The sequence below is a fragment of the Podarcis muralis genome, chromosome 1 (assembly GCF_964188315.1).
Source record: "Podarcis muralis chromosome 1, rPodMur119.hap1.1, whole genome shotgun sequence".
NCBI lineage: Eukaryota > Metazoa > Chordata > Lepidosauria > Squamata > Lacertidae > Podarcis > Podarcis muralis.
Genome location: NC_135655.1, coordinates 32132222 through 32142224, shown reverse-complemented (window position 1 = coordinate 32142224; position 10003 = coordinate 32132222). Strand labels below are relative to the sequence as shown.

Here is a 10003-nt window from a genome sequence, read left to right as displayed (position 1 = left end):
TTAGAGCTTGAAATTTAATCAAGGTTTCCATTCCATCTTTACAAACTTGTAAGCTTCATCTTCCTTGAAACACACAGTAACTTAGCGACTACCAAAAAAGAAAAGAAAAGCAAGATATACAGCAGACACTGGCTATTGGTCATACTTGAAAATTTGTGTTTTAAACTATATGGCATTTTATACAATATAGGACAGCTTCAATAAACTATGGATGTAAATAAAATATACATTTTATTTGTCATTTTACAAGGCAGGAAGCTGGTCCTGTACATGTGCTATATCTTCTGTATCATCACCTGAAATTTGCCTGTAAAGAAAGAAAGTTATTATAACATCCATCTTACCAAGGAGAAACAACTCTTCATGTAGTTAAAAGCGGTATGGGTACATGTACTTTATTATAGCTTCCAATAACAGTAAGTCAAGGGTGTGGAACCTCTGGTCCACAAGACAAATTAAGCATTGGGGGGGGGGTCCCAATTGTGTGCTCCCAATTGTTCTTTGAGGGACATGGGTGGCGCTGTGGGTAAAAGCCTCAGCGCCTAGGGCTTGCCGATCGAAAGGTCGGCGGTTCGAATCCCCGCGGCGGGGTGCGCTCCCGTTGCTCGCTCCCAGCGCCTGCCAACCTAGCAGTTCGAAAGCACCCCCGGGTGCAAGTAGATAAATAGGGACCGCTTACTGGCGGGAAGGTAAACGGCGTTTCCGTGTGCTGCGCTGGCTCGCCAGATGCAGCTTTGTCACGCTGGCCACGTGACCCGGAAGTGTCTCCGGACAGCGCTGGCCCCCGGCCTCTTGAGTGAGATGGGTGCACAACCCTAGAGTCTGTCAAGACTGGCCCATATGGGCAGGGGTACCTTTACCTTTTTAATTGTTCTTTGACAAGGAGGCTTCCTGTCAGCACCAATGCAGCCAATCCCAAAACAGAGCTAGCTGTAAGAGCAGAACAGCTGAGCAGTTTGACTTCAAACCACGCAGGCAAAGCAAAATGCTCCATCTGATGTCATGGTGAAATCAGGTGACTAGGTGGGTAACCATCTGCCAACCTGTCGGAAGTTAACCGTAGGTTTGTGGCGAAAATCGAGATTCAGCCCACTGGCTGGATCCAGTTCCCTACCCTGATTGTTAGCTAGATTTAACAAAAATCTCTCCAACTTTCTGTATTAGGAGGTAGTTTTGACATATTTTTTAAAACCAATTACCGTTTACCAGTGCAATCAGGTTTCTACTCAGATGTCCTATTCAGTTCTGTAAGCCTTACTCCCACTTAAGTAGGTACAGAAATGAAATCCATGTTTCACCCTGGGTCTCCGTTTGAGTAGCTAGTTACAAGTTACTACCTCCATTTATTTCAGACATGTTTGAAGATACAACGCCAAAATCCTGTGCATGTTTTCTCAGAAGTAAATCCTACTGTGTTCGATGGGGTTTGCTCCCCTGTAAGTGGATTTAGAATTACAGTCTTACAGAGAAATCCTACAGAACTGCCACTTCCTAAAGTCTTGCTGGGCTCATGCTGGCCAGGGTGGCTTTTTGCCTTTCCTCCATTTTGTTTCTTCAAAAAAATCAACGTGAGGTAAATAACTCCACCATAATTTGGGTAATATTTCTCCCTTGTTGGAAGAATGAGATGGCTTGGGATCTGATGGATCCAAGGCCTCTTCTAGCATGCCTCTCTTCAGACACTCTTGTATTTCCAGAACTGCAGCCACACTCGGCTTGGCTTGACACACAGAGGAAAAAACCAAGCAATTTAGTGTGACATCTGTGTGTTAGGGCTTGAAAAGGCCCATGAATCTAGAGCAAATTCTGTATCCAGTTAGGCATGCAGGTCTCTAGCTAGAAATTCATAAGAAATCCACCACCCAACACATTTCCCCCCACTTAAGTCCCCTATAACGGAACACAGGTGGCCCTGTGGGTTAAACCACAGAGCCTAGGACTTGCCGATCAAAAGGTCAGCGGTTCGAATCCCCACGACGGGGTGAGCTCCCATTGCTCAGTCCCTGCTCCTGCCAACCTAGCAGTTTGAAAGCACATCAAAGTGCAAGTAGATAAATAGGTACCGCTCCGGAGGGAAGGTAAACGGCGTTTCCGTGCGCTGCTCTGGTTCGCCAGAAGCGGCTTAGTCATGCTGGCCACAAGGGAGCTGTACGCTGGCTCCCTTGGCCAATAAAGCGAGATGAGTGCCGCAACCCCAGAGTCGGCTACAACTGGACCTAATGGTCAGGGGTCCCTTTACCTTTAATCCCCTATACATTTTTGCAACCTATACCCAAGGCTGGCTTTATCATTAGGCAGATGCTGGTGGGCAGGGGGCAACAGTGAGGTGTGGAAGGCAGGGTTTGTGTTTGCCCTGTGTCCTACCCTCCCTATTCAATACTAGGCTGCTGCTCACAGATGTAGCAGGGGGGAAAACAGTACCAGCTGCATTCCTGGAATGAATTGGGAGCGATGGGAAGTACCATCATGTCCTCCACCTCAGACTGCAAAATTATCATTGGCCAAGCTTGGCTACAACAAGCTATTTTCAGAGCAACCAACTCATATTTGCGAAAATAGGTCATTTGTCTCACCAACTTTATATTAAGTGGAAGAGACAATTGGCACACACACTTCGCCAAGAAGAGTACTTACATGCAGGCATTGTTGAAACCTCGGCTGTCACGATGCTCTTTATTCCCAAGTTTGATAAAGCGCCTCTAATTAACCCACAAGTAAATGCCAAGTACTGTGGGGGGAAAGACCCATACATTAAGTCAAACAAAACGACATTCTGATAATTTATATAATTCTCACATTACACTGTTGAAAGTTCTTTAAACTTGTGCCGAGCAATTTAATGTTCAACGCTGTTTTCAAAGAGGAGGCCTCTTTATGCAATACAATCATCTATTCTGGTGGTTATAATAACTTAATAATTATTTATTATTATTTATACCCTGCCCATCTGGCTGGGTTTCCCCAGAACATGGGTAACTGTGGCCAGTCTCTTCGTCTAGGAAGGGGTGCAACTGGTGCGCCAGTTGTAGCTGGTAGAAAGGGCAAAATGTCATGGAGGCATCTGAAGGCAACCCTGTATCAGGAAATATCTAATGTTTTACAATATTTTTGTGTGCTGTCAGCCACCCAGAGTGGCTGGGGAAACCCAACCAGATGGCTGGGGTATAAATAACAAAAATTAATTAATTAATTATTGGCACTTGGTTCTCCCTTCAGTGAAAAGGAAAAAAAAGGATCAACCCTCCAAGGTATGAATTTCATTATTTAAGGAGAGTGTTAACCATGTCGAGAGCAGCTTGAAGACACTACCATGCAGGAAGTGGGGAAAGAGGGCCCACAGTAATATGTGATCTATCTATCTATCTATCTATCTCGAGGATACTTCTTTAATACTAGCATGTGCACATGTGGATCTGACAGCCAGAATGCAATCAACTGATAGAATACTGCTATAAAAGAGTTTGCTTCCCCTCCAACGTTTATCTGTCAAACTTGCAAAAATTCATATTAACACAGAATAAATATTAACACATATTAACACAGAATAAATATATGACAATATAAAGTACAACTGTGAACATCAAGTGCATGGAGAAGATAACACAATTGCAAGACCACTCCTGCTGCTCTCCCCTGCCCCATACATGTAAGGAATATACAGTCATACCTCGGGATAAATATGCTTCAGGATAAGTATTTTCGGGTTGCGCTCTGCGGCGACTCGGAAGTAATGGAGCACATTAATTCCAGGTTTCGCCGCTCGCGCATGCACAGACGGTCAAAATGACATCACATGCATGCGCTGAAGCAGCGAAACATGACCCGCGCACGCGTGTCTTACATTCTATTCAGGATGCGAACGGGGCTCCGGAACGGATCCCGTTCCCATCCCGAGGTACCACTGTATTGCAACTCCATGAAGAAATTTGGTTTTGAAGGTGCTCTTATGAACTACGTAAGATATAGTTAATTATACAAGCCTTAGGAGCGTGCTCCAAATACTGTTTTCCAGCAGACATCTGAGTCAGGAGACGGAACTTGTTATCCTGTAGTACATAGATGCCCTGCAAAAAATGATTAACAGTTATAGTTCTATCCTGCCTTTTCCTTGGCTATTCATGCAAGAATCATTTATTAATGTTGTAACCCCGCTAGGTAATATACATCGAAAAAGCTAGTTACAGAGTACGTGCAAATGCATGCAGTATACTTTATTTTCCTACCAAATGCAGTCCGGTCAATTAAACTGCAATCATCCCCACTTTGAAAGAAAGGCTAGGTTAATGACAGACATCTTTCTCCCCAGGAAGTTAACTTCTGTGCAAATATGGTTACTAGCTGGATTATTTTATTATGTATGCATGTTAATTATTCATTCATCCTTTCAAATCCTGCCTTTCAAGATAAAATCTTCCTAACACAGTGTACAATATTAACAAGAAGAAAAACAGCAAAAACAAAACTGAAGGAACACCATAGAATAAATCGGTATTATTTAGCTACACACGCTACCCTTATGGAATTCTCTTTACAGCACAAGGTGGCTGGCATATGATCCTAACAAAATTATTCTGAAATAAGAACCTAATTAGAATCAGAAAAAAATGTGATGCATCCCTTGCTTATTTTAAACTGCAAGTGGAAAAATACTATTTGAATATTCTCACATATGAAAATACCCTGCAGAAAGAAAACTAGAGTGTCAATAAGGGTTGTTCACCTTTTTACTGCTTTCTACATACGAAGACCTTATTTATAATCATACAGCCCCATCTGTAGTAGTCCAAGCAAATGCTTCTTTGTGCAATTGTGCTGACAGAGCTGAGCTCTACCAGATCCCAATTGTTTTAATTCCAGACAGAATCCAAATTTATATTAACGTATTTGAATGTCAATAATGTACAATTATGTCTAATTTTTTCTCCGCTCACTTGGCACTGATATGCAACATGACTGACAACTCTACAAGTTCAGTTTGTTACAATACCTGATGGTTGGTCCTGAGGTTATCAATTTGCTTTTTGAATACAGTAGTCCAAAAATCTTTGCAGATAAACTTCATTATGTCCAGTTCATCTTTGAATCTGGCAGTATCTTTTGTAAACCTAAGAGAAAGCAATTAAAAGTAGTGGCATTTAATTAGCTGCATGCACGCGAGAACCGGCTCTGCCCCTGCGGAGCTGGTTATGTGGAGACTGTATCACACGTTCTCTTGTCCTGTTCCCTGTATAAAGATCTCAGGGATGAGACCATCACGCCGCTACTATCTGCCATCCCGGGCCGCTCTTGTGAAGCTAAGTTGTTCTCACTCCTAGCCGACCAGAGCAGCTCGACAACAGAGAAGGTTGCCAGGTTTGTCGAGAGAGCAATGAGACTGAGAGCTGCTGTCTGAATGACATCAGTGTCGTCACTTGGATTCCTTGCCTAGGATCTTATTATTATTATCATTACCTCTGCCAAGTTTTAAGTACTGAGATTATTTTATGATAACTATTTCCATAATGTATTTTTGTTTCTGTCTGTCCTTCAATGCAATGGCCTGTTGGCTATGCAAATAAAGCCTATTCTATTCTAGCTGCATGCACGTGATGCGGTGAGGGGGCATAAGTCATTAGCAGAATAAAAGGTGCCAGTTTCAGTCCCTGGCATCTGCAGTTTAAAGAACAGATTAAGTAAAAAAATGATGAGAATGACCCTGAGGCCCCAAAAAGTCACTGCCAGTCTGCGTACACAACACTTGACTAGAGGGACAAGTTATCTGACCCGACATAAGGCAGATTTTTAGTTTCTAATTATGCCAATGATTTGTTCAATTTATGAGCTAGCTTCCCACAAAAATTTCAAAGTGACTTCCAAAAATTAAAAACCCAACACCCAATGTAAGTTAAAAACATAAACAATATAGACAAAAAGGTGGTCAATCCATAAAACAAATTCCTCCACCCCACCACGACTTGAAACTACAACTACAAATAATTATTACAAATCTTGGCACAAGAAAGGTCTTCCACAAGCAGGGGGAAAAAAATCCACTTAGTACAAGGCAGCGCCACTGAATTCCCTTGATTTTCCCATCACATTGCAGCCACTAAAGTTTGTGTGGGGCATCTTTAAAAGCAACATCCCTTAGGGAATATCTGCATCTTATGATATATACTGAATTTACACATGATATAAGGACATCAGGAAACCTGCTGGAATATTTGCAACTCTGCAGGAAAATAATGGGTCAAGAGAGAAGCTAAACATGCCACTCACCTTTCTATTAATCCCTGTCCTACTCGAAAACCCATATTTTCCAGTTTTGAGATGCATCGTCCATTTTCCTGTAAGGTATAATAAAGGCAATCTTGTGTGTGAACAAAGAACACCCCACAAACCGCAATAACTTATACAAATCTATTTCAAAGTTATACTTTAAGTTTTCTTCTTCCACACTTTTCTCAAAAGGCAGTTGGTTGTGACACTCAACATGGAGTAGTGAATTTGCAGCAACAGGCAGAAACACGTTTGTTTTTCTCTTTTCAACTCCTGATAAACAGTTTGGCAGTCCTGAGATCTGCCCACTCCTTTTTTAACATCATAGAAGAAAGGTCTTTCCAAAGCACTGGAATACCAAAGATCATATATTAAAGAGTCACATTAACATTAACCCCTGGGGACAGAAGTGGAATTACAGGCAACCCCGTATTTATGCGCATTCAAGATGTGCGCAACCACGCACATGCGCATCATGCTGAACCTGGAAGTGACCCGAAAACATCACAAAAAGTCACATAAAGGGGTAGGGTGTTTGCAGGCTTCTTCAATGGCATTTCAAATATACACAATTTCACTGATGCATGCAATGCCTCAGAACATAACCCCTGCGTAAATGCGGTGTGTGTGTGTGTGTGTGTGTGTGTGTGCCTGTATTCAAAAACTCAACCCCCAAATTTTGATTATTATTGGTAGTCTGCCACTAGAAGGGAAAGAAAATCAATATATTTATTATAGCATGAAAACTTAGAAAACAATGAATTGTTTGGTAGAACAAATACACAAGGCTATGTGACTGTAAGAATATACACCAAATGCAAACGGAGGATCCTAACTGAACAAAATCAAAAGCTAATTTGTTTACTTATGCTGCAATCAGAAGGCTGCAGTAAACCAGTAGGCCTGTTTTCTGGGTTATTTAGATATTGTTTTTTATATATATTTTCAGCAAATTAAAAATGTAACGCAGAAGCTTCCCTGTTTCCCTCTCCTTTTCCTTCTGGAACAGATGATGATAATCTTGTTTGTGAACTCAGATGTCAATCACTGGAATAGTCATTAGAAACTCTTATAAAAGGGTAACATAAAGCAATTGTCCATACATTCTTTCCAATTCTTTTCTATGAACAGTGTCAGAAACTAAAGTATATAAGCTAAGCATAAAAAATGAATGTTTAGTTGCCATTTTGGGGTAAGATGGCTCTAATGTCCCCCCACCCCATGATGGACTGACTGAGATTGATTATCTGGCTAGTTCAGATTACTACCTTGAGCTAGGTTAAGAACTTTTGAGAACTTAAATAAGAAAAGTTTCTTGATCCAGGGACCTTCCAGATATATATTGGCCTATTCCAACCTCTTCTTAATGGTGACACAGACCATTCGTAACGTAGGGATATTGCTCACAACGGTGAGCAGGGCAGGGGGTGTAGACAAGCTACGACAAACTATAACATTATTCACTGCTCCTGCTCAGGCGGCACAGTAAAAGCATTTTGGTTCCAGAAATTTGTTCCAATTGTGCAGATAAAATATAACCGATAGAATTCTACAGGATGTGTTGTTATAGTATGTGAAAACAGGCAAGATCCAAGGAACCCCAGGCATGCACCTCCAGATGGTGATTCTTCACTTGGTCGCAAGTACTTGATAGCCAGGTGCAAAATGTGCCTGGCTAATTTCAAACACTGGCTATGAGCAGCCGTGCAGCCCCCAACAGAAACTTGCATTGCAGTAGGACCAATTTCTGACCGATGTTTGAAGCAACAGAGGCTGTCAGGAGCTCACCCTACACTTGAGTAGGACTCTGGTAGAGACACATGCCCGACTGGCATGTTCCCTCCCTCCTGGTCGATCGTTCGGGAGCTTCATAAGCTTTTTTCAGCCCGAACATCACAGCCACCGATGCCAACCGACACCAGCACACTTAGGGATCCGCAGTTTGCGCACCTTGCGTGACCGACTTCAGCAACTCAGCATTTTGGCTAATCTACTTTATTTACATATAAACACACACGGAGCACTGCAACATGGCTCCCTCTCTCTCTAGCATCAGACAGCAAAGAGAAAAGGAACAAAGGGCAATAGTCCCACTTCAAAGAACACAGTAACACAAACATCCTGTTTCCGTCACTTCCCACTCTGTGGAGTCAAAACATATACTGTCATGTGAAAGACAACAACACCATGACTGCAATCATAGAGCAGGAATTCTTACAGAAACCCCTAGTCAGTCAGTCATTTATTTCCCACCCTTCACTCTAAGGTCTCAGGGCAGGTTACAGCATTAAAACACAATATGAAGAACAATTTAAAACAACTTAGAACCATAAAAATAAGCTGGGTCCTACAAACATACGCTTTGAGACACTCTTTGTAGTTTTATAATCTGAAGTACTTGAAGTGGAATAAAAAAAGACAGTAGAGTTAAGGTTTCATGCCACTTCAAGCACTGCTGAATTCTGACTCCAGGTGGGCTTAATAAACACACTAATTTAATTGCAAACAGTCTGTCCTAACTGAATTATGGATAATGTGTCGTCCTAATCCTGCCCATTTTAAATTTAAGGACATGTTACACTAAAGATGACACGAATTTCTGAAACATTTTAAAAAGTTATATGCAAACACAAAGCACGCTGTTGCAGGGGGGGGGGGGACCCATTGTATTAGTGCATGGGTCTAAGGCCCGGATCCGGCCCAATCGCCTTCTAAATCCAGCTAGTGGACCATCCGGGAATCAGTGTTTTTACATGAGTAGAATGTATCCTTTTATTTAAAATGCATCTCTGGGTTATTTGTGGGGCATAGGAATTCGTTCCCCCCAAAATATAGTCCGGCCCCCCACAAGGTCTGAGGGAGGCCCCCTGCTGAAAAAGTTGGCTGACCCCTGTATTAGTGGATCAGAGGCAATGTAATAAACATTTTTAATTTAGCTCATCCCTAGTTTACTTGGTACATACTGTATGTGATGCTTATCACATTTCTCTCGGGCAGTCTGTTCATGTTCATCACTGGACTCGCCCATAACCAGCCCCAAACCTGGATACTGAACACGGACTAATCTGTTCAGGCGCCAGAAACCCTTGGCCAGGCCCTCAAACAACCACAGCGCTTTAAGGGGAAGAGATTTCGAAACCAGAGACTCCATTCTGAGGCTCTGGGTAGGAGAAGGCATTCCGGATTTAGGGAAGCTTCGTTTTAAAAATAGGAATATAAAAAGGGGACCCTCCTCGGGCCACAGCGCCGGCTGCGCCGTCCCCCGGGCTCCGCCTCTCTCCCTTCCCTCCGACGGGGAAGCGCCGGGATCCCTCCCCGGAGCTGCGAGAGCAACCCCCGCTCACCCCATCGCCCTGCTCGGCGGCGCGGTACAGCCCGGACACCATCTCGTTGTGCAGCAGCAGGAAGAGCGCCTCGTCCGCCATCTCCGCCTTGTTCATGCCGGGAAGATCCCGGGCAGCAGGGAACGAGGACCAGGCCCACCCGCTCCTCGCCGGGGCCGAGCCGAGTCCCTCCTTCAATCCAGAGGCGGAGCTGCCCAGGCAACAACCGGCAGCTGCTTCTGGGGCGGAGCTCCGGGGAGTCCCCGCCTCGGCGCTCGGTGGTTTGCGGGCGCCGAGGGGAGCGATCGCGGGCATGGGGATGCCTTTCCCCCTTGTCCGTTTGGAAGCGAAGGTCCGGCGGGCTCACGGCTACGTTGAAGATGTCATGGAGTTCTACTCAGTATTGATCCAGATTCCAACGT

The 10003-nt window shown here is 43.6% G+C and overlaps 1 protein-coding gene across 1 annotated transcript; it reads right to left on the bottom strand.

Annotated features, from left to right (window-relative positions):
• On the bottom strand, window positions 1-9944 carry TRAPPC6B (trafficking protein particle complex subunit 6B). The gene is made up of 6 exons (XM_028720157.2): window positions 9603-9944; window positions 6259-6326; window positions 4988-5105; window positions 3981-4064; window positions 2635-2728; window positions 1-307 (listed from the first exon to the last, which is right to left on the bottom strand). Exons 1-6 carry the CDS (start codon window positions 9894-9896, stop codon window positions 276-278), a joined length of 690 nt encoding a protein of 229 aa, XP_028575990.2. The 5' UTR covers window positions 9897-9944; the 3' UTR covers window positions 1-275.
• Between the last annotated feature and the right edge of the window lie 59 nt (window positions 9945-10003).

Coding starts and splice junctions, on each gene's coding strand:
- TRAPPC6B (XM_028720157.2), bottom strand. CDS start 9,896: ATGCCCGCGATCGCTCCCCTCGGCGCCCGCAAACCACCGAGCGCCGAG. Junction 6,327..9,602: donor CCGCCGAGCAGGGCGATGGG/GTGAGCGGGGGT, acceptor TATACCTTACAG/GAAAATGGACGATGCATCTC. Junction 308..2,634: donor GGTTTCAACAATGCCTGCAT/GTAAGTACTCTT, acceptor CTTTCTTTACAG/GCAAATTTCAGGTGATGATA.